The following is a 25,527-nucleotide window of genomic DNA, read 5'->3' on the forward strand; positions in this document are numbered from 1 at the left end:
GGAAGAGTATGATCTCTGGTTATTTGTTCATGTTGCAACATCATGCACCTGAACTTTTTATTTATGTGCATTAAATACGCTACTGTTCAAGTTTGGGGTCAGGGATTCTTTTATTCAGCAAGGATGCATTAAATTGATCAAAAGTGACAGTAAGGCATTTAGAATATTATAAATATTTCTGTTTAAAATAAATGCTGTTCTCTTTTTTATCACAGTTTCCACAAAAATATTGAGCAGCAGTTTTCAGCATTGATAATAATAATAATACATATTTCTTGAGCAGCAAATAATCATATTAGAATTATATTTGAAGGACCATGTGACACTGAAGACCGGAGTAATGATGCTGAAAATTCAGCTTTGACTAAAAATATTCGAATAAAAAACAATTATTTTAAATTGTAATAATATGTCACATTATTACTGTTTTACTGTAAATGCCTTAAATCACCTAAGAAAACCTTGTTTAAAGCCATTTGTATGGATAATATGGCTATATTTTCATACACAACGGGGAAAAAAATCTGAAAAAAATAACCATTAATGCAACAAAAGATCACAAGATGTAGGAAGTTATTAACATGAAGTGAAATGTTTTGAATAAAACACATTCCAAAACCTTTTCTTAAAGCCTTTAGGCCATTGCATGTAATTTCTTAAACTAGCATACTTCATTCAGTTTAAAAAGCTAATTTTTCAGACTCTAAATTCTGACTGGATGATATGTATTCAAAACTGCATTAAAAACACAACTGTGAACATACATTCTATAAATACTAATCCTAACCCTAGGCTCCAGTTAGAATGATAAATATGTCACTTAGCAGACAGAGTGTATTCTGATTATTGTTTCGTTTGTGTCTCTGTTGCTGCAGGTTTATTAAAACAATAAGTCCCTTGAGAATGTATATGGCTCCTATGGCTTTTTGCTCTATTTTGCAGTAATAACACAAGTTGACATGCAATATCCCACCAAACTGGATTTTCAAGTGTTCAAAGCTTCATAAAGATATTTTAAGAAACTACACTGGATAAATTTAGAAAGTGTAATTGAGTTGTCATCTGGGGTCTTCTTGCCTTTTAAAGGTCCCTTCCTTACGGAACAGATCCACATGAGATCTTTGGAAGAGCTCGTACTGTACCTTTTGTGAGATTGATCAGGCATCAAGATGTGATCTTGGGTGTGGTTGCAACTAAGAAACAATTCTAGTATAACGTCAACAAGAAAAGGAGATTAGTGTGTGCAGTTCCCATAAAGCATGGAATGACAACCAGGGCAAGAACATTCATAAATCACATTCCAGCTAGAGAAGTCCACCAGGAAGATCTGCACTCCGAGAAAAGCCAGGAAAAATAGGGCCCAATCTACTGTGGTAATATGAAGGAATGTTCCTTATTGATAATTTTTTTCCGGTGTGTTCCCCTTCTTTTGAATTTCACATTGCATTGTGCTATGTTTTAGGGTGAAAGGAACTGTCTGTAAACTGAACAGATAATGTCCTGGCAGATCATTTTTTATCTTTATTATTTACAGTTTTTCTCAGTCGCTGATTTCTCAGATTTCTCAGATCAGAATTTAAATTCTCAAAACGACCTGTTCAATCTTCACATCATTGTGTCCCTTGTGCACATCAAAAAAGCAGTTTCTCATTTCTTTGAACAAGTTGCGAATTCTTTGGTACATCCATGCAAATGATTATGTACAATTCTCTGCTGTTTCCCATTATCAGTTGCTTATGTCATGTTGATCCAAATGTATTAGATGGGGTCTCTGTTGAATAGTCTGACCCCCCACAACATTTAGGCATTAGTTCATAGCATAAGTCTTTACACGCAAAATGGTTGAACCAGTTGTCATATGTCAAGCAAATTTCTATATACATTTCCATAGACTTTTTTTCTAAAGAAATTGATTGTGATGTGGATGAGAATTTGTGGCCCAACAGATAGGAACATCAGGAGGTGTAGGAAGACTGCACTGTGTTCACATTTCTTCTTTCTTTTTGTCTTTTCCTTTCTGTATCACAATGACATGGTCTGCAAACAAATTACAGTACAAACAGTAAAAGCGTAAATGTGAATCTTGCACTCTAACTCCCACATACACTAAGGTGCTACAATTTACAATAATTGTCATCAAAACTTTAGCCATAGTTTACATCAGAACATCCCTCCAGAGTACACTGTTATATTGACAACATGACTTAGCAATTTGACTGTCTTATCCATACACAATGACACAAGGACTTGTCATTCTGCATGATGTCACTGAAATGTATGGAGGATTATGAGCAAGAGACTGGCTTTTTTCCAGGTAATCCACTGTGTTTTGCTATTTGTACGAATAGTTTTGAGGAATGCACTTACTGTTTTGCAAATGTCGATGATTCAAGAAATGTACCAAAGCGAGAAAAACTGTATTATTATTTAAATCTAACAGATTTTGTGGAGGCTATGTGAAGGCTGGGAAATCAGTTTTAATTTTAAAGATAAATAATAAAGAATTCCTTTTGCATTTTAAAACTTTTTGCATTATTTGCAGGACCAGGTATTGAAATATAGCCAATTATCTCCAATATCACGGAGCAACACTTTTATACACTAGAGAGCACACTCTGAGATACAGATCAACAGTGACACAGTTCTAGTGTTCTTTCTTGAAACCGGGTTTTGTCTGTCTTCAACAAAAAAGCATTCAGCAACAATGCAACCACAAATACCATCACCAAAGGGAGGACATCTTTAAACCACACTTTAAATAGACAGTTCTTACCAATGTCTACTATGCAGGCAGGAAGCTATACATTTGTTTCAAGGTAAGATATTTTGGAATTGCCTGTTGCATGATTAGCAGGCTTTCCTTACACGTTTCAACAAATGTCTCTTTAGGCATTATTCAACCATGTATTTGTTAATTTATTTATTAAATTGATCTGCTCTGAAATATTTCAACCTGGTGTGAACTGAAATTTATTTAATGTAGATATGACCAAGATCTTGGTGCTGAATTGTGATCTGAACTCTAAATTTAGTGCCAAAGCAATCACAGATCCAGATCCAGCTTTGATAGGTAATTCGCCCAGGCTGTGTTGAGTGTTGGTTGCACAAATAATGCATGATCAAAATTTGAAACATGATCCATGAGATGAGTGCAAATGTGTTCATTGCTAGGCAACTGTACCACCTCTTAACTATAGGGGGAGCTGAACCTATACTTGCTCAGACTTCAGGTTTCAGATCTGCTTTACATTTGTCAGCCATATAAAAGTTAAAATGTTACCTCAGACTTGTGTATGGTTATATATGTTATTGTTCTAGAAAATTATGTTTGTGTTGTTTTTTGGTTACACTTTATTTTAAGGTGACGTAGTTACATTGTACTTACTCAAATAAGTTCTGAATATTAATTCACTGCATGTACTTTCTATACACAAAAAATGTCCACCTATTTTAACTTGTTCATTTGCTGCGTAAATTAAGTAAAAAACTTGCTTGTTCAAGTCATTTAAACTAAAATTATATCAAACAGACTTAAAAAATCTAGTTGAATCTCATATAACTTGTGTAACTCCAATTATTTTGATGAGTAAAATGTATAAGTAAGTATAATGTAAGTTGCCATGACTTATAGTTCTTTTTTTTGTAAAGTTACATTTAGGGTATAGGGTATATTTGGGACTGGGTGCCCTAAATACTTACTGTTATTACTAAGTACATGTAGTAACTACTTCACCTTAAAATAAAGTGTTACCTGTTTTTATCCCCATGCTTTTGTCACAATCACCAGTGAGAGTGCCCCTGATTACCACCTGAGGGCACTCCACCCCGGACGGTCACTCCATCACAAACTACATTACCCATTATCCTTTGCCCGGACTCATCAGCACTCATTGATTACATCCACCTGCACCCCATTGCCTTGTTAGCTCACACTTTATAAGCCTGGTCATGTCATTCATTCACTGCGAAGTCTTGTTAGTTGTATCACTGCATTTCTGAGCATTTCCCTGGTTTCTTGTCTGTCGTTTTTTTTATTTATTATTTGCCTGTTCCTTGGATTATCCGCTTGCCTATCTCTCCTGCCTTGTTTGCCTGATTGGACTGATTACCTGTTATGACCTCTTGCCTGTTTGTTGACTACGGGTGTGGATTACCCTTTAAAATAAACCTACATTTGGATCCTCAGCCTTGTGTCTCAGAGCAGTACGTTACAGAAGACTTCGCCAACAATGGATCCAGCAGCAGTCACCCTTGTTCGACTACGCCAAGGAACTCACTCACTCGAGGACCACATCAGAGACTTTCTGAACATCTCAAACACCACCAACCTCCCGGACTTTATGTTGATTTACTCTTTTTGCTATGGACTCAACCAACACTTACAAAACCAAACTGATCCGTGATGGTCCTCGAGGGTCCTTGAGTGAGTTCCTTGACTATGCCCTTCAGGTGAGCGGCTCTACATTTACTGTGGGTGTCATGGAGGAAGGTGACATCTATGCAGTACCCACCAGTCCAGAGTCTCCTTCCATCACAGCCACTGACCAGCGCCCAGAGACGGCACCAGCCACTGACCAGCGCCCAGAGACGGCACCAGCCACTGACCAGCGCCCAGAGACGGCACCAGCCACTGACCAGCGCCCAGAGACGGCACCAGCCACTGACCAGCGCCCAGAGACGGCACCAGCCACTGACCAGCGCCCAGAGACGGCACCAGCCACTGACCAGCGCCCAGAGACGGCACCAGCCACTGACCAGCGCCCAGAGACGGCACCAGCCACTGACCAGCGCCCAGAGACGGCACCAGCCACTGACCAGCGCCCAGAGACGGCACCAGCCACTGACCAGCGCCCAGAGACGGCACCAGCCACTGACCAGCGCCCAGAGACGGCACCAGCCACTGACCAGCGCCCAGAGACGGCACCAGCCACTGACCAGCGCCCAGAGACGGCACCAGCCACTGACCAGCGCCCAGAGACGGCACCAGCCACTGACCAGCGCCCAGAGACGGCACCAGCCACTGACCAGCGCCCAGAGACGGCACCAGCCACTGACCAGCGCCCAGAGACGGCACCAGCCACTGACCAGCGCCCAGAGACGGCACCAGCCACTGACCAGCGCCCAGAGACGGCACCAGCCACTGACCAGCGCCCAGAGACGGCACCAGCCACTGACCAGCGCCCAGAGACGGCACCAGCCACTGACCAGCGCCCAGAGACGGCACCAGCCACTGACCAGCGCCCAGAGACGGCACCAGCCACTGACCAGCGCCCAGAGACGGCACCAGCCACTGACCAGCGCCCAGAGACGGCACCAGCCACTGACCAGCGCCCAGAGACGGCACCAGCCACTGACCAGCGCCCAGAGACGGCACCAGCCACTGACCAGCGCCCAGAGACGGCACCAGCCACTGACCAGCGCCCAGAGACGGCACCAGCCACTGACCAGCGCCCAGAGACGGCACCAGCCACTGACCAGCGCCCAGAGACGGCACCAGCCACTGACCAGCGCCCAGAGACGGCACCAGCCACTGACCAGCGCCCAGAGACGGCACCAGCCACTGACCAGCGCCCAGAGACGGCACCAGCCACTGACCAGCGCCCAGAGACGGCACCAGCCACTGACCAGCGCCCAGAGACGGCACCAGCCACTGACCAGCGCCCAGAGACGGCACCAGCCACTGACCAGCGCCCAGAGACGGCACCAGCCACTGACCAGCGCCCAGAGACGGCACCAGCCACTGACCAGCGCCCAGAGACGGCACCAGCCACTGACCAGCGCCCAGAGACGGCACCAGCCACTGACCAGCGCCCAGAGACGGCACCAGCCACTGACCAGCGCCCAGAGACGGCACCAGCCACTGACCAGCGCCCAGAGACGGCACCAGCCACTGACCAGCGCCCAGAGACGGCACCAGCCACTGACCAGCGCCCAGAGACGGCACCAGCCACTGACCAGCGCCCAGAGACGGCACCAGCCACTGACCAGCGCCCAGAGACGGCACCAGCCACTGACCAGCGCCCAGAGACGGCACCAGCCACTGACCAGCGCCCAGAGACGGCACCAGCCACTGACCAGCGCCCAGAGACGGCACCAGCCACTGACCAGCACCCAGACAAATGACGGCTCCGCCTCCTGTCACGAGCCCAGAGACGGCTCCGCCTCCTGTCACGAGCCCAGAGACGGCTCCGCCTCCTGTCACGAGCCCAGAGACGGCTCCGCCTCCTGTCACGAGCCCAGAGACGGCTCCGCCTCCTGTCACGAGCCCAGAGACGGCTCCGCCTCCTGTCACGAGCCCAAAGAGGATCCCGTCTCCTGTCACGAGTCCAGAGAGGACTCCTACCAGGCCACCTGCTCAGCCTGCTCCGTCGTGGGGGTCTCCAAGACCGTCTGCGCTGCTGTGGTGGTCGTCTGCTCCGCCGTGGGGGGCTTCAAGCCTATGTGCAGACCCGTCTGTTCAGCCTGCTCCGCCTGCGCCACCCTGGTCATCTGTCCGGACTGCGCCATCCTGGTTATCTGCCCAGCCTGCTCCATCCTGGCCTCCTGCTTTGCCTCAGTCTCCAGGCCCTCCATCCCGCCCCCGGTTCCACCTCCGCTCCACCTCCCTCCTGGACAGTTTTAGGAGTGTCTGGAAACCGCTCCTTCGAGGGCGGGCTATGTCACAATCACCAGTGAGAGTGCCCCTGATTACCACCTGAGGGCACTCCACCCCAGACTGTCACTCCATCACAAACTATATTACCCATAATCCTTTGCCCGGACTCATCAGCACTCATTGATTACATCCACCTGCACCCCATTACCATGTTAGCTCACACTTTATAAGCCTGGTCATGTCATTCATTCTCTGCGAAGTCTTGTTAATTGTATCACTGCATTTCTGAGCGTTTCCCTGGTTTCTTGTCTGTCGTTTTTTTTTGATTATTTGCCTGTTCCTTGGATTATCCGTTTGCCTGTCTCTCTTCCCTTGTTTGCCTGATTGGACTGATTACCTGTTATGACCTCTTGCCTGTTTGTTGACTACGAGTGTGGAATACCTTTTAAAATAAACCTGCATTTGGATCCTCAGCCTTGTGTCTCAGAGCAGTACGTTACAGCTTTGAACACTTTGTTACTTTATACAGACAAATACCTTGTGCACAGGAAGAAAAACATTTTTACAATTTAAAATCAAGATATATAAACTGAAATTCCAAATCGTATTCCTAGAATCTGTCTGTCTTGCAAATATTTAAGATCGGCTGTTCACCGGTGTTTTAACTTAATGTGTGTTTGCTTGGAGATTTCTGTTTGGGGTCTGTGAAATCCATTTAGTCATGTTTTAGTTTCCCTGTTGGCCACTGCACCAAAGGAAATGGAAATCTTTTCCAGAACATCCAGGGATAGGAGGACGTACAACGACATAAACTGTGTAAGATTTAGATTTTTTTAATATCTAAGATTCAGTTATTCAAACGGCTTTAAAGGAGGTAACGCGATCATGAGATGGACCAGCAGAAGTGTTTTGTTCCTGGTTATATTTTTCCTGCTGATGCCTCTGACCTGGACGCAGAGAGGAGCACCAGCTGAGACATATAAACTCTTAAACCAAGGACTGAGAAGGCTAAATCAGCAGGTTTGTTATGTTTAGCATTTAACATACTGTCTTCAAATATCATATTACATCTGATATCTGTATCTGTGTTCCTCCAATAGTTCAAGAGATTTCAACGGATGACCTTCACTCATCTTCAGAGCATTGCTGAAAACTACAACATTTCAAACAGCATAGACTCAAGATTTCAAGTTTTGAGTCTGCAGTTTGAGAGGATCTCCAGAGAGCTCCGTGCATTTAAACAAACAACCGAGAGCAGTCTGAATTCCCTCAAATCCTGGACTAAGAGTCTACAGAAAAAGACTAAGAGGCTTGACTTGAGTCTGTCCAACATGACAAGAGCTTTAAGGGAGAACAACCATCTCAACCTCAGACAAATCCAAAAGCAGAGAACCGTGCTCTCTGACCTGTCCCACAAGATCCAGAACCAGCAAAGTCACATCAGCTCTTTGGAGTCCTTGAGGAATCAAGTTCAAAATGGGATGCAGGATCTTCGAACCTCTCTCAAAAGACATCAGACTCAGATAATGAAGTTGGAGAGTCAGATGCAAGGGTTGTTTAAGATCCTTTCAGCATCCAAGGCAGGAGTTTTAGATCCCCTCAATTCGACCAGGAAGCAACAAGGTGTGGTTCTGAGGCATGTCCAGCCTAAACCGAAGTCCGAACACAGAATGAGAGATAGATTGCCAACTTCTGGGCCCACCAAACAACCACAGACACACAAAGTAAGAGACAGACAACGGCAACCCTGGCAGAGCACTGTACAACCAACAGTTCAGGCTGAAGAGGAACTTTTTCAATTTCCACTTCGACAAAAAATCCCACATATTCAAGCCCCAAAGGAAGAAGCCAGAGGTATTTAGAGAACTCTTATGGTTTTGTGTCTAAAAATGAAATTGAAATGCAGTTGTATATACTTATCCACAGTTTAGATAGAGAAACTTAATCATTGTTTAACAATTTGAATTTTCAATCATTCAAAAACTATTTACTATTTAGAATCAGAATCTAATAATTTTGTATGGCATTCTGAAAGTTTGCAATATGGGTTTGTTTCAGTTCCTATCTGCTGAACTAAAAGGTGTCACCTATATACATAATAATACTAAAAACAGGATATAGAATAAAACATAATAAATAAATAGGACTGAGACAAGTTTTTATTTGACAAATTTTTCAATTATTACTGTCAGAACAAGTACAAAGACAGAGGTCAGATTTCACTATTTGTTAATTTATGCCAAAATGTAATAATAATTTTGTATCTCATTCTAAAAGTTTGCAACGTGGGTTCGATGCTTCTGTTCCCGTCTGCTTCCCCTGAAAATTATGTCACCTTCCAGAGAAGATTCCAAACGGGAATACATGAACTCTCTATCTGCACTTGGCTGAAAGTAGATGCCAAGTATGTTGGAACAATTCTTTCTTATGCCACGGAGACCAATGACAATATGCTTGTTCTCTATGGCCGAAATTCTGACATTCTGGGCTTCATGGATTTTGTGATTGGCGATCCAGCATATCGTGAATTATCTTTACAAAATATCCTTGATGGCCACTGGCACCATTTATGCATCATCTGGTCTTCCATTGAAGGCAGGTTTTGGTATTATTTAGACAGTCATCTCGTATCTACTGGATCCAAGTTCCAGAAGGGCTATGAGATCCCTCCTGGGGGCTCTGTGGTCTTGGGGCAGGAGCAGGATTCGGTTGGAGGGGACTTTGATGAAGCTGAAGCATTTGTGGGCAGACTGGCTGGCTTTGGGTTGTGGGCTAGGACCCTGAGCCCTGGGGAGGTGTCTGGGCTGGCCGCTGGCAAAGGGGTGCCACGAGGAGCAGTGCTCACCCTGGATGATGTAGATCAGATGTTTGGCTCTGTTCAGCATATTACCTGTGAGTGTCTGGAACACTGCATGTAAAGGCATGAAAGAATCAGCCAGAAAAACACCTCTGTATATGCATTGTTTTTGTATTTGCGTTTATTTGGTATTTTATTTTCATTAATCATATTTTACACATTTGCTCTTACTATCTTTTGACTTTTTATTTCTACTAAACTTTGCGTTAAATAAACACATAATATTTTTGTTGGTCACAGTCAACATTGTCAACACAGTGTCAAGGAAACAAGATTTCTTGTTCAGCAAAAATATAAATTAATAAATCAAGGAACTTAAATTTGTCATATTTTTTTTTTCAGACTCCAACATAAAAAGAAGGCTGTAAATGTAACAGTTAATGAACCACAAAATGTATTTATACTACCAAGCACATACGGAGTTCCCAAACTGTTAAAAATCAGCAACACGGTTCAGTATGAATTATTATATAATTTAAACACAAACTGAATCGTAAGACTGAATCGTGTTTAATCGATTTGACAGCACTAAGAATATATATATATATATGCACGCACACACACACACACACACACACACACACACACACACACACACACACACACACGCACGCACACACACACACACAAATGACTAAAGCTTTAACTAGTTTTCATAAAAACGCATAAAATTGTCCTAGCTACAATATTGCACAAGCATTTGAGGGAAACAGTGTTAAATATCATGTTTCTACTTTGAAAATTAGGTTGCTTTTATTTTGTCCCATTCATATGGTGGAAATATATGTTTTTAATATTATTAATATCATAAAAATATCGAATAGGACCGAGTTATGAGCATGTTTATAACCGTTCAGAACAGTCCCGTCTCAGTTACAAGACATGTGACACAACCCAATGAACTACATTTCCCAGACTTCCTTTAAAAACTGTTTCGTTTTTGGACCGTTGTGCTTTCCGTACTCTCGTCACGGGATTGCTTATGATTGTTAGTCATGGGGAAGTAGTGTTCGCAGTAGATGTCCAGTTAGCAGGTTTAATGAATGTATAACTGTCAAAGTTGACATGGCCAACATCACGAAGAAAGTGTCATGGTCTGGCCGAGGCGAGGATCGCGGAGAGAGAACGCCACTGCTGAACGGAGCCGAGGATGGGAAATACAACAGACAGGTACCAGACAGGCCATGCAGACTACAAAAAAGACATATGGAACTCGCATTCAATCTAAAATATGGGTTGGCTTCTGCTTATATGAATTACTTGCTCTGCTGATTAAATACCGCTTGCGTTAAGCATGCAAAGGTAGTGTGTTGGCTTGCAGAGGCAGACAGCATGATATTAATAGTACACTTCATGTCATTCCACAGTTTTGAAGCGAAAACAAAATAGTAAACACCTATATATTAAAGCTAGTATTAAAGGGTAAACCTTTGTGTTACTTGTAAATCTGTGTAAGGCTTTTATTTTTGCCTAATGACATGTAGGGTGTTTTGCAACTCTGGATATTTAGATTTTTAACTTCCCATTTCTTTTAACCCTCTTATTCTGCTAAGAAACGGCAAGCACCTGTGATCTGTTGACCTACATTGTGTGTTTGGTTCAGTCCAGTGTGATCTAGTTTTCCTAAGTTGAAGTCATTAGCCATCTAATCAATAGATTTTTGTCAGGGCCACAACTAGAAATTCTGGGGCCCCTCACTACTGCACTGGGCTCTATACATTGATCTTGGTGTGGGGCCTTAGAATAAAATAAAAAAAAGAGGACAAATATATTTTTTATGTATATGTAGATTAACAGATACTTGATAAGTTTAATGTGTTTGGTTCATAGTTATCTGGGGGAGGTATATTTCACATAGGCAGGCTGAGCACTGTGGACCTTGAGGAGGAAATCACACCCGAAGAGGTAAAATCAGTTTTAACAGAAGTTCATTTTTATTCATTTTTAAAAAGAACACTTCAAAACAACGGTCACTTCAATAGCTCTTATTCCAGTCCAGAAGAGTGGCTTCACTGTTTTTACACAACTGTAGTTTCAGTTCAATTTTTAAAAAAATATTTTTTTCATGCTTTGCATGAGTCTGGTCTAAATCGCTTCTAAAATCAACCATTCTTGGCAGGAGAATCAGGAAAAAGCTTGACTTAATGTACTTGTTTGAGGATGTTTCCGATGTGCTGGCATGAGGTCAAGTTTGCTCATGGCTGCAAAGAGTTGATGTAGCTAAATAAAGTGTTGTGCTATTCTGATTGCATGAGCATAGAATGACTGTATATGGCCTTGATAGAGTGTGTTTTTTTCCAATTCACACAGGACTTTGTGAGAAGTCGACCGAAGGAAATCCCTCACAACGAAAAGCTGCTGTCCCTCAAATATGAGGTAATTAAATCTAGAGCTGACCTTCAACTGCCCTCTTCTCTTTCAATTGAGTGTCTGTTAGGAATGCTTCGAAGAATCAGTAGTTTTTCTGTAAATGAGCGCTTAAAATGTATTCAAATGAATAGTTCTGTCTTTGAAGAGCTATGATATAAAACGTCACACCTATTCTTTTTGTGTTTCAGAGTCTTGATTATGATAACAGTGAGAATCAGTTGTTCCTGGAGGAAGAGAGACGGATGAGTCACATGGTCAGTAGAGCCACCAGAGATTTTCTTATAGAGGGGGAGATGGCAAACTTTGGGTCTGTGTCTTTGGAAAAATCTTAGTGGTTAACTTGGGTCATGTGCGCCTTTGTAAGCTGTTCATAGAGGCACTTTCTGAGTTTACAACCTTAACGTTTGATAGAGATGTGAATGTGTAGTTCACAGACAGTCTTAGGAGTGTTTCACATGCTTAAAAAAATAAAAATAAAAAAATTAGGTCAATGTACACATGTTGTATCAACTCAACCCCTGAACACTGAATTTTTTTCAGTCTTTATAATTAATATCACTAAATGAATGCATGAAACCAACAGCACAGCTTAGCGCATTTTTTTCATGGTAATCTCTGCTTGATCTATAATGAATATGCCATGCAATCATTTTGAACATTTGCAGAACGGCACACACTGATATGATTATGATCATTATGATTATGATACTGTTAATGAATATAAGATAATGTTCATTGTACTGACAGAACAGACTCTGGTTACTTTGCTATGCAACAGGAAATTGTTGTGGCCATTGCAGATTAACATGAAATGTTTATTTATCTGAACCATAGGGTTTCAGATGTCTGGAGATCCGGCGATGGGTGATCTGTGGTCTTATTGGGTTCTTCACTGGTCTCATTGCATGCATGATAGATATTGCTGTGGAGAAACTCGCTGGCATCAAGTACTCTGTAGTCAAAAAGAGTATCCTTTTTCTGTCTGTCAGTTGTGTATTTTGCAATCTTCTTATTTGATCATGCAATCAGTTTACAATTGTAATATGGACATTTGTATAATCCTTTTCTTTTGGGACTACATGAATAATTTGGCCATAATGGTATTGTGCAGTAATATAGCTCAGTAAGTAATATTTCTAATACAGTGCTACAATACAGTAGTCTGATATGTGATGTGGTGGTCCATGTATGCAAGATTAAATCCTTTTACTTTTCTTTGCAGAAATGACTTAAATTGCTAAATTTATGTTTTTGAAGCAATCAATTAAAACCATTTTTTATGAAAATGCTTAATTTAATTGCATGAAAACGGTTTCCTCAGTTTAATTAAGTGTCATTGTGCATCATGTATTTCTTACTGGTTTCAGAGTTTCTTTAACCAGATGTTCAGACATTGAGAAATTCACAGAGCACGGAGGCCTGTCCATCTCTCTTATACTGTGGGCAGTGCTGAACTCCGCTTTCGTGATGGTTGGCGCTATTGCTGTTGCTTTTATTGAGGTAAGTGTTTTATTCCTATCAGATTGATATTTGTGTGACGTATGCTTCTCTTCTGTACAATATACTCAAGCAGAAAGCAGAATTTGGCTGTTTGCAATAGCATACTAGAATACTACATTATTCATTCTATTTCTCGATTTATTTAATTAGATTGGGGTTTTTTTTCACCCAAAGTTGTTTATTTTGTTAGAAATTGTCATTTTTCTTACTGTCCTGAAAGAAATTAATACTTTTATGCAGCAAGTATTCATTAGATTGCTCAAAAGCGCAGAGACTGTACAAAAGATTTTTCCACTTAAATGCTATTTTAATATTAACCAAAGAATCCTGGGAAAAAAATGTATTATGGCTTCCACACAATTCATTAATAATACTAAGAAATGTTTATTATCAATATATTAGGCTGATTTCTGAAGAATCATGTGACACTGAAGACTGGAGTAATGAAGCTTTGCCATCACAGGAATAAATTGCATTTTAAAATATATTACATTAGAAAACGTTTATTTTAAATTGTCATAATTTCACAATATTGCTGATTTATTAGCACATTTTTATACTGTATATCAAATAAATGCTGCCTTTGTGATTATAAGAGACTTCTTTAAAAAAATATTTAAAAAAATGTACTGACACCAAACATTTGAATAATGGCATACATTTGTATACTATGTAGCATTTTGCAAGTAGTAAGATATTATTTAACTTCGAACATTGTTTAACATTCTGTCTTCTCGTTTTCTCTCAGCCCATTGCTGCAGGAAGTGGAATCCCTCAGATAAAATGCTACCTGAACGGAGTGAAGATCCCTCGTGTTGTTCGACTAAAGGTGATGTCTTTTATAGCTTAAGCTCCTCTGTAAGACAACAAAGCAACTTGTTTTTAACTGGATAAAAATGTCGTAATAGATCTCTATAGGGCAGTCATGGCCTAATCGTTAGAGAGTTGTAACCCGAAGGTTGCAGGTTTGATTCTCAGGGAGTGAGATTGGGGGAGTGAGTGAACAGTGCTCTCTTCCACCTTCAGTAACCTTTGAGCAATGCACCTAACCCCCAATTGATCCCTGGGCACCGCACCAAATGGCTGCCCACTACTCCGGGTGTGTGTCCATGGTTTGCAGTGTGTGTGTGTTCACTAACTAACTTGGATGGGTTAAATGCAGTGGACAAATTCTGAGTATGGGTTACCATACCTGGCCTTCACGTCACTTTCACTCTTTCTATCTCTTTTTTTTTTTAAAGAGATCTCTGACACTTTTCTTCTTCCACATCCACAGACTCTGGTGGTAAAGGTCTTTGGTGTGATCTGCTCAGTTGCTGGAGGTCTTGCTGTTGGAAAGGTACAATAGAAAATCCGTCAATTGGGGTAAGTGGGACTTTAATTTGGGCTTAATGGACTCAACATCTGCTGTTCTCTCACAGGAAGGGCCCATGATTCACTCAGGAGCAGTGGTGGCTGCAGGAGTTTCTCAAGGCAGAAGCACTTCACTGAAAAAAGATTTGAAGGTCAGTTTTCTGTACTATGGAGTCTGCTCGAATCTTACCGTGGACATGGAGCCTGACTGCAAGTTTCTGTTCCTGTAGATGTTCGAGTATTTCCGCAGGGACACAGAAAAGAGAGACTTTGTCTCGGCAGGAGCAGCGGCTGGAGTCTCCGCTGCCTTTGGAGCCCCTGTTGGTGAGACTCGCAGAGTTTTTTTTAATTAAATTTTTTACATCAGATAGAAGCAAATTATACAGCATATTAAAATACCTGATATACACAGAGTTGTGAAAGTGAAAATACATAATGTGCTCAATTGAATAAAAGCTAAAACTGCCCTGGAATGAATCTTGGATCAGATTGTTCACGATCATCTTTGATCCATTGTGTTTTTTGGCACAGGTGGGGTTCTGTTCAGTTTAGAGGAAGGCGCGTCTTTCTGGAACCAGATGTTGACTTGGAGAATTGTGAGTGACTGTGAATTAGAGCTTGGCTCCTCATTAAAGAGCACTGTCTATTTCACTCAGTTTGAAGGTCAACTGCTTGAACCTCTCATCCTGCTTTGTTTTGTCTAGTTCTTTGCTTCGATGGTCTCCTCCTTCACACTGAACTTTTTCCTGAGTATTTACCATGGGAAGCCTGGAGAACTCTCCAGCCCCGGTCTCATTAACTTTGGCCGCTTTGACGGGGATGTAAGTCCTGTATCTTTCTCCCTAAGTTACTCTGAAAATCTGTTTAAGTGGAATTGACTCTTAAAGCTTTCCAAAATATCACAAGAATTTCAGAATCAAACATCAGAATTTTTTGGTATAGCTATATTAAATGTAATGTGTTTTTTTTCTTTTCTTTTTTAGACTGTACAATATAATATATATGAAATTCCTCTCTTCATTATCATTGGAGCTTTAGGTGAGGGGAACATTACTTTGTGCATAAAACATCTTAATAATTTTGTTTACAAAATTAAAATGAGCTTTTGAATTATTTTTCTGTTTTTCTTTCATTTTCCAGGAGGGATGCTCGGGGCATTGTTCAATTTACTAAATAATTGGCTAACAATTTTCAGAATAAGGTAGGATCGCAAACTATTGATATGGAAGGTCATGGGTAATATGTCTTGCATTCATTCAGGGAAAACATTTGTGAAAATCAAAAACTTGTATAATGGAACACTGTTCTTGGTGCCAAAATGTAATTGTGTATCATTTAGAAGAAGCAGTTTGGCTGTGTATGACGTCTTTTACATATCAATCATTTGTCATGAGCCCAATCATTTTCCGGGTTACGCCCTCATGTCAAATTTAGGCCAACAAGTAAAGGAAGAGACTTTCCAAACTTGTTCTGAGTTTAATAGAGTCTGAGAAGGACTGATACTGAAAACACAAAACGTTAAGTAATATTGGATTGGATGAATATTACATTTAACAAACCTTTTATTTTTAAATATGTCAGCTTTATTATTTACACTGCCATTCAAAAGCTTGGGCTCAGTAAGATCAGTCAGTAAAAAAAAAAAAAAGAACTTAAGACTTTTATTCTGCAGGGTGCATTCAATTGAACAGAAGTGACAGTATCTATGTTTCCATCACCCTGTTTTTATGCACATTTTGAAGTATCGCATCAGAAACGAGTGATGAAAACGGCAAATGTTTTTTTTGGGGGGGGTCTCTTAATTCGTAAAAAAAGTTTTTTCGCTTGAGGTAGCGAACATTAAACCCACATGACTAATCAGCTGATTCCGCTTATGGTGGTTTATTTACTGTTGGTTACTAGTTTACCAATACCACCGTCATCCACGCGATCTTGTTGGAAAGTAAACAGACCTAATTTGCATTTGTTTGCTTTTTTTTGTGAACTTTCTTTACGTTTGGATGGAAACTCAGCTAGAGAACACAAACTTACAAAAGTTTCTTATTTCATATACGTAAATGAAATAATTACATCCATCAGCCTGTGAGATTTTAACAGGTTGTGTTATGTCTCAGGTACATTCACCGGCCCTGCCTGCAGGTAATGGAGGCTATGCTGGTTGCTGCGGTGACCGCTACAGTTTCCTTTGCTATGATCTATTTCTCCAATGACTGCCAGCCATTGGGACCAGACCACTCTGAGGAATATCCTCTGCAGGTGTTTATATACTTACTGAGCTTTCAAAAATTCTTAGTTGAACTGATCCTAGATCAGAATATAATCTGAAATGGCAAATAGAAACATGATTTGTTATATTGTTCATTTACAGCTCTTCTGTGCTGATGGTGAATATAATTCCATGGCCACAGCCTTCTTCAACACACCTGAGCGAAGTGTGAGGAGTCTCTTCCACAACCCTCCAGGTGTGTCTCTGTGCAGGTGTGGTTGGGTGTGGACAGCCTTGAGAATGTGTGTGGACAACTTATCAGGCTAGCATTTAAAACATCAAGCCTGAACGTTGTTGCAACACTTCTTGAATCATGTGGTGTGCCTGCATGTTTTTTGTGTGTATGTGTTTGTTTGCATGTATCTGCCAAGATTTTGAGCAGATTTCGAGTTACAAGCTGGAAGCAGGCCAGCTCACAGGCAGCTCAAATCTTCCTACGCTCTGGAGAATAGCCATCTTTGATCGCTTTCCCAGAGTGCTGAAAGTGCACAATAGTCCATACGCAGCCACTGGACTAAACAAGAAGAATCACAACATACCAATTGGCAAGGTTTATAATGACCAAATTGGTAATGCTTCAGAATGTAATATGATTATATTTTTTGCTAACATCATAATTATATGCTTTATATATGATTAATATAACAATTACTTCATATAATGATATGGTTTTAATATTACTTCATGGCTAGTGGCCTTATGGTGCCCCCTAGAGCTGGAGTCCTTGATTGTATTCTAAAAAGAACAGATGTTCACCCTACTACAGAAAGATCATGCAGGGTTGTGCATGGATGTCTTTTACATTTAAGGCATTTAGAAAACACCAACAGTGTTTTCGCTTAACAAATGAGACCGTTTGTACAGTATAAATACCATTTACGTATATAGAGTCCCGTCAAAGACAGCAAACCAAACGTGTTTGTGTCTTTTATTGTTACCTTTTTAGAACAATTAACAGACATCAAAAACAAACGATATACAAAAATGAATAGGTAAATAAAGTAAATCAAAATAATGTATAATATTAAAGGCCACCTATTATGCAGAATTCACTTTTACATGGTGTTTAAACATAAATGTGTGTTGGCAATGTGTGTACACAACCACCCTATAATGGTAAAAATCCACCCACTCCTTTTTAAAAAAAAAAAAATTCATAAGCAGTGTCTCAGAATAAGCCGTTTGCAGATTCTGGGCAATGTGGTGTCACATTTTACAGGTCCCGCCCATGAGTGTTGATGGACATTGCGTATTAGCATAGACCCGCCATGTTTATCTCCTTGCCAGAGCATTCAAGTAAAAAATGTGTTCTTATTAAAGCTACTAAAGTTCATTCAGTCAAGAGCCGTGATAGATTTTCTGTTTATCTTTTGTTGTTTGATTCATATTAACAGCAGATATATAGCAGTAGGTACTGTATATTACGCTGCTTTCAATTTAGTGCACAGACCTAATATACACACAGGATTTCTGTACATGCTGCATACGTGCACAGACATAAGCAACTGTTTTCATGTGAACAACACTCACGTTGAGATTGATATGGCTTTAAAACGCATGCAGATGATAATATTTCATGATGAAGAACTGCAATGTCACGTGAGCGTGACTGTGACTGTGGTAGAGATGATCATCAAAACCAAACAGATGTATCATGTTTCAGTTTTCATTCGCGTGTTCACAAGCTGCGAAGGCTCTAGCAGCAGCTCATTTGCATTTAAAGCAGACACACACAAAACAGCTCATTTTTCTCAAACCCCATTAAAAAATATAAATTTAGATAATATTAATAATTAATACTTGAATCCAACTAAAGGGAACTGGACAAGCAAAAGTCACGTTAGTGTGTTTAATAAATCATATTACTCAGTGTATATATACCTCATAAATGGGCCATAACTGCACAGCCTATTATTATTAAGCCTTCAGTCTCAGCCATTCCTTCTAACCAGACTGCCCAACTTGTTCTGAAAATGAGTCCTAATGCAATCTAGTTTTAATATTGTAATTTTACTGGGAATATATCTCTCAGGAACATACAACCCTGTGACTTTGGGGGTCTTCACTCTGGCCTATTTCTTCCTGGCTGTCTGGACGTATGGGCTGACCGTTTCGGCAGGAGTGTTCATCCCCTCTCTGCTCATTGGAGCAGCCTGGGGGCGACTCTTTGGGATTCTTTTGTCTGTCATCGCTTCCAGCCAACCAGTAAGAACAGCTTTACCCATCTCTGCACTTTTTAAAATTATAGCTACATTTTTAATTAATCTTCTTAAACCACACATTTGAGAAAAATAGTACAGCTAATCTTTCTACATATTTTAGCTCTGTGTTTCTCTGTTTGTTGACATTTTGTCATCTAATAGAGCTGGGCGGATCCTGGAAAATATGCTCTGATGGGTGCTGCGGCTCAGCTTGGTGAGTTATTGATGTTTTAGCATCATGGGAATTTCAACTAGACGCTCTTTAAGGAAATTCAGCAGGAATGCAGTCTTATGGTGGTTTATAATAGTGCTACCAACTGCATTTCTGTGAAGGAAGTGCGTGTCTTCAATAACAAGTCTGGCTATTTCGTTGTGTTAATCTGACAGGTGGCATTGTCAGAATGACCCTCAGTCTCACGGTAATCCTGGTAGAAGCCACCGGGAACGTGACCTATGGCTTTCCCATCATGCTTGTGCTGATGACGGCCAAAATTGTGGGGGATTACTTTGTAGAGGTGAGAAGCAAAATATCTAGCATGGTTGTTTTTGTCTCTTGTGAACTGGTGATTTGTCTTTCCAGTAGTTTTCTGTTCTGTTTTTTTTGAAGGGTGTCACAAAGCATTAGTCATGCATGCATGTCATTTATGTTTTGTGCTATTAGAGCATGAAGCATGTGTGTGCATTTGTCTGACTGGTTTTTGTTGTTTATAGGGTCTCTATGACATCCATATTAAGCTGCAGAGTGTTCCTTTCCTCCACTGGGAGGCTCCTGCTACTTCTCATTGGCTGACAGCTAGGTAACCACATCTTTCAGTCTTACATATCATATGATGCTTTTATCTTCTCTGATGCACTTTATACTGACTAGGGTTGTGCCGATAGACGATATCGTGTATAGCGAGAGATATCGACGATAGAAGACGATAATTGGCTCGTTTTGCCATTAATGTATTAAATTATTATTATTATTATTATTATTATTTTAAGGCTAGTATCATTATTAAATAATATTAGGACCTACAATTCATTGTCCTTCCCTAATTTCATCAGGAAATCCCCACATTACCACATATTCTGAAGAAAGATGAAACTTTCTAGAGGGCATATGTCAAACGTCTGTGTTCACACGCGCTACATTTAACTGTACCCATACACTAGCGTACACACAAAAAACCCCCGAAGTATACTTTGGGGTTTACACTTAAACATACCATTGCAGAGTTTCAATCAGGTGAAGGTCTTTACGTGCAGTGTTGTAGTTGACCAATATGGATTGGCCAATATCGATATTGACCTATATAATATCACACAATTATATTTAAAGATTTAAATAACACGTCTAAATTCTGCAAAGTTTAAATATATTTTTAATATTACTAATAAAACCAGAAATAAACTTTGAAAATGCGTACATAAAAAAAAAAAAAAACTGGATAAAAATCTATACTTTAGATAGAAACTATTTATAAATATTCAAAGACATTTTTGTATATTTAATTGTTTAAGTCCGTAAACTAATGAAGATGGAGAATGGGTGCTTCTAAGCACAGTGCTGTCAAAATAAAGGTACTGCTTATGACTCTTATTGGCCCAAACAGAAAAACTTATCAGCCGATGAGATGATAATAAAATGTAAAATATCTTCTGATATATCGTCCTTGGCCATATATATCGGCCAGCTACTAGTCTAGTGCAGTATTGTTTTAATCAACTAAAACTATTAAAATTGTTTTCATTCATTGAATTAAAGCTGAAATAAAATAAAATGTAATCTTATGTATATTATGCAATATAATGAAAAACTTAAACATAAAAGCTTAAAACGAAAAGTTGCTTTGGCAACTAACTGAAATAAAATAAGTTGAAGTTACTAAAAATAAAACCGTAATAAATGTATAAATAAAGCTGAATAGAATACTTAAAAAAAATCATAAAAGCACTACAAATTGAGTAGAACTTAGTATAAAAATAAAAGCTAATTCAAAATATTAATATATACTACAATATTATATAATACTGGTGCAGTGTCATATAGTGAATTTGTTCACCACAGGGAGGTCATGAGCTCTCCAGTCACCTGCTTTAACAGAGTGGAGAAGGTTGGAACAATTGTGGACGTTCTTAGCAACACATCCACCAATCACAACGGCTTCCCAGTGGTCACCCATACTACTGGGCATGATGAGGTGACATAACCATGACAATATGACATCAGATCCTGTCACTCCTTGTATATTCCAGTTTCAACAAAGACTAAAAGTTTCCCGTCTTCTTCCCGCAGCCGGGCAAAATCTGTGGACTTATTCTCCGCTCTCAACTTATTGTTCTTCTCAAACATAAGGTGTGGAAAAATTGTATTATGTTGGATTTAGTTGGACTTTATTTAATAGGCAATACTGTTACTATGGCAAATTCTAATAGTTCAGCCTTCTGTCTTTGTCTCAGGTGTTTGTGGAGAGGGCGTCTTCACGTCTCATCCAAAGGAAGCTACAGCTGAAGGACTTCAGAGATGCATATCCGCGTTTCCCCCCTATTCAGTCCATCCATGTCTCTCAGGACGAGAGGGAGTGCATGATGGACCTCACTGAGTTCATGAACCCAACCCCATATACTGTGCCTCAGGTCAGTTAACCTAAGTAACTTGCATTGTAGCATATTCTGGCCAAGAACCGCCCCACAGACTAACGCCGTGTTCACACTTGATGTCTTTTTTGAAGCTGCCAGCGTCTGTTTTACATTATAATCCTATGGAGTAAACCGTGTTTTCAAAAAAGTCGTGAACGCTTTTTTAAGCGTCTTTTTCTGCAGCTCAGCGCTTCTTTTCAAGTTGAAAAACGTTTTCTGATAAAAACGCCCTACATCAAGCACTTTTTTGACAACTGACCAATGACAAGCGAGTGGCAAGACGTGACTCGTTTTCCATAACAACAAGACTAACACAAGTGCTAGTGTCGGAGCAAACCACGCATCATCCAACCGGAGCTCCTGGACTAAATTATTGTAAGCACCATACTGTTTTCTTCCCTGTATAATGTTGTGCACCCACAAATGTCGTTGTGAACCCATTCTCTAATTTCAAAAGCCTACGCAAGAGCCAACTTTCTCTTTCTCGACATTTTGTATCTCTGCACCACACACCACTCTTATTGCAGCTGTTGTTATAGCAACAAAAGATGCCCTCGGCTGCTATTTGGATCCAAACACTGCCAGCTTTCTTTTTTTTTTTACTTAAAGAGCTCTCTTGTCAACTTTTTATGTCAAAAAAGTGAAATGTGAACATAGCCTAAGACTGTCTGACTTGCATATAAAGCAACCAATCATAGTTTTTGTGTTTTTTAGGTTTTTCTGAAATTGATTACATCATAACAATAGACTAGCATTTGGGGGGAAAAAACGAAATAATAAATTGAGGCTGAGACTGGAACCTCTCCAGTTTCCGGCTTATTGGAAAGCTTTAACCAGAATGCCACTGCCACACCCCATTAAATTAGCAAGAAATGCCACCAGGAAGTGTATTTTAGTTGTCATGACTATGTGGTTTAATCATGTGTGGTATTAACTGTTGTTTTTCTTATTTGATTTCAGGAGACTTCACTCCCTCGTGTGTTTAAATTATTTCGGGCGCTAGGACTGAGACATCTAGTGGTGGTTGATGATGAGAACAGGGTAAGTGTATCAATATTCCACCTATGTTTTATTGTGCTTCAGTTACTACTTTTAACTCACAGCTAATGTTCAGGAATGAACAATATGTTGGTACTATATTAGAACTATTAATCAGTTATTAGATGATATTAGTCTTTTTTTTTTTTTTTGTCAGTATCGTTTGATATTGAATATTTAATTTTGCATGTTCATAGTTTTACATTTAGATTACCTTTCTATCATCTAATACTATCTTAAGTTCATATTTAAAAACACTAATTATTTAATAAAACTGTTATATGTAATCTTTAGCAAATCTCAAAATAACTATTCTTTAAAAAAAAAAAAAAACTAATTTCAATTATCATAGTCATAATTAAGAGATAAAATGTTGTATAAAAATGATTTTAAATGACCGTAAGCATGTCTTATTACATTTAAAATCATATTTTCAACATTTTATCTTATAATTATAACTTAGTGAGATAAAAAGTCGAAAACACAACATGCTAAGTCATGATTATAAGATAAAATGTTGAAAATATGATTTTAAAAGTCCTCATTATTAGATAAAAAAGTAAAAAATATGACATGCTAAGTCATTGTGAGATGAACAGTTGAAATTAGGACTTAAAAAATTCTTAGATAAAAATAAAACAAATTGGATTTAAAGTCAAAATTACAACTTAAAAATCTAAATTCTGATTAAAAGTCCTAATTATGAGATAAAAAAATTAGATTTAAATTAAATCTAATCTGCAATTAGATTTTAAAAAAATTCTAAATTATGACCAAACACACACTAAGACATTTAAGAGATGAAATTATTTTTTTATTTTTTTAAAATGCGCTTTTAAATTTGATTTACACTTATAATATTAATATTTACATTATTATTTTCATTTTGTGCAATATATATATTTTTACATGCGTTTTTACATTTTGAAATCAGTTCGTACAACAGAAATGAATCAAAAACTTACTTTAGGTTTTCATCTAAAACAAAATTAATTTCCTATCATCACTGTAAAGCTGCTTTTGAAGCAATCTGTGTTGAGAAAAAGCGCTATAGAAATAAAGGTGACTTGACTTGACTTATTTATTGAAATATTTTAATCTAATTAATAAAAAAAATCAAATGTCTTGTATTGTTTATAAAAATGTCTTTCTTCATTTAGTTTTTTAAAAAGTATTATAGAGGATATAATATAGAACTTGAATGTAGGCCATTCATCAGTTATCTGCGATAACATCAAAATTCAGAAATGTTATGGGTTTCTAATTCCCTCTACTTTGGATGTGAAGGTTGTGGGGCTGGTAACCAGGAAGGACCTTGCACGCTACCACATTGGTAAAGATGGCCTGGAGGAGCTTCACCTGGCTCAGACGTGATTGGTCGTCAAAGTTCCTCGGAACCTGCCTTCAGAGCACCAGCTTTGGACCGTAATAACTCAGGGGCTGGTCAGAGTCTCTCTCATGTCAAAGATGCCAAACACAAAACTAAAACATGCACAGTTTGTCCGACATTCAGTATTTTAAGTGCTTGATTATTTGAAAAATACATTTTTGCTCCTTTATCACAAAGTCAGTTATGCATTGATTTTTGCCTGTGGAAATGCAGCGAATGAGCACATTATGTTAGTACGTAACGTTAGTTTTGCACTATGTGACTATTTATTAAGTTTATTCTATTTTAGAGAAGATGAGCTTTTCGGGAGCCCTAACTTTTCGTGCCTCTCCAAAAGCATCATTTTGTGTCACCTTACATGTTTATCGTTGAGATATGTACATCAATGTGTATTGTCATGCCATGGATAATGTATATCGACATGACTGTGTCCTTATGCAATTTCTCTTTTTCAACAAGGTTTCATTTTTGCCATCACAACAATTCCTGCATATTATAAATTATGAATACTTACTTGCTAATGCATCAAAAATGGTTCTAGTAAAATGTTGTTAGCTCAAAGTAAGATATTCATTATGAATGTGCAAGTTTCCTGATCTTATCCCCATTTGTAGCATTAAGAGACCTATTGGCGATACCTTTATGTGCACTTAATACAGACTACTACATTTATTGTTACAGTTAATATGGTTCATTACTTTTTTGTTTACCTAGTCTTATTTAGGATTTTTAAATGTTTCTGTCTTGATTTATCAATTTTAATTGTATGAAATATTTTAGGGTAGATCAGGCCCTAAAATTAAATGCATAAATCCTATTTTTCACTTGACAAGATTTGGTACGAGTTTAAAACTAGCTAGTGGTTTTATGAAGTACATTTCCTGAGGGCAGTTTGCCGACAGAATGTGAATTCTCTGCCTTGAGCTGCATTTGTTTTCTGTGAAAATCTATACTTTAAAATGAACATATAAATCACAGTATTGAGCAGTGAAAGATTATGCTAAAATAATTGCCATGCACTGATTGCAAGAAACGGTCTTTAACTGAACATCAGATGAAGCGTATAAACATGACATCTTGTTGTCTATGAGCTAAAAAATTTGCGTACGAAGGCTGTACGCTTCGATGTTTCAAGCCAACATTTTTTGTTTTTATTGATCAATGATCTTTTGCTCTGCTGATCTCGACTTTTATATGTTTGTTGATTTGAAGAAGAAAAAAGTTGAGTTTTATAACCATTTGAACTAATAAAGCTATGATTCAACAAATGAACTCCTTGTGCCTCTTCAGTAATTCTCTCAGATAATCATGGCTGATTTGGATTTTTTTAAA

General features: G+C 39.1%; 2 protein-coding genes across 3 annotated transcripts; both read left to right on the plus strand.

Annotated features, from left to right (window-relative positions):
- The first annotated feature begins 7,376 nt into the window (after positions 1 to 7,376).
- Positions 7,377 to 9,768, plus strand: ptx4 (pentraxin 4, long). The gene is made up of 3 exons (XM_079812980.1): positions 7,377 to 7,615; positions 7,696 to 8,449; positions 8,873 to 9,768. The coding sequence occupies exons 1-3, from the start codon at positions 7,481 to 7,483 to the stop codon at positions 9,511 to 9,513; spliced, it is 1,530 nt and encodes a 509-aa protein (XP_079669106.1). The 5' UTR covers positions 7,377 to 7,480; the 3' UTR covers positions 9,514 to 9,768.
- A 645-nt stretch (positions 9,769 to 10,413) lies between these two features.
- On the plus strand, positions 10,414 to 25,465 carry clcn7 (chloride channel 7). Of its 2 annotated transcripts, XM_079834039.1 has the most exons (25): positions 10,414 to 10,622; positions 11,283 to 11,357; positions 11,763 to 11,828; positions 12,011 to 12,076; positions 12,657 to 12,789; positions 13,213 to 13,322; positions 14,071 to 14,151; positions 14,599 to 14,661; positions 14,744 to 14,827; positions 14,906 to 14,999; positions 15,207 to 15,271; positions 15,380 to 15,496; positions 15,659 to 15,713; positions 15,816 to 15,876; positions 16,790 to 16,931; positions 17,044 to 17,137; positions 18,974 to 19,146; positions 19,305 to 19,356; positions 19,530 to 19,657; positions 19,854 to 19,939; positions 21,196 to 21,328; positions 21,424 to 21,483; positions 21,588 to 21,764; positions 22,728 to 22,808; positions 24,093 to 25,465. In XM_079834039.1, exons 1-25 carry the CDS (start codon positions 10,518 to 10,520, stop codon positions 24,177 to 24,179), a joined length of 2,388 nt encoding a protein of 795 aa, XP_079690165.1. In that variant the 5' UTR covers positions 10,414 to 10,517; the 3' UTR covers positions 24,180 to 25,465. The 2 variants fall into 2 exon arrangements, with proteins under 2 accessions (XP_079690165.1, XP_079690166.1); XM_079834040.1 differs by lacking the exon at positions 11,283 to 11,357.
- The last annotated feature ends 62 nt before the right edge of the window (positions 25,466 to 25,527 follow it).

This window comes from Gobio gobio (genome assembly GCF_949357685.1).
Source record: "Gobio gobio genome assembly, chromosome: 1".
In the NCBI taxonomy this organism is placed as follows: Eukaryota; Metazoa; Chordata; class Actinopteri; order Cypriniformes; family Gobionidae; genus Gobio; species Gobio gobio.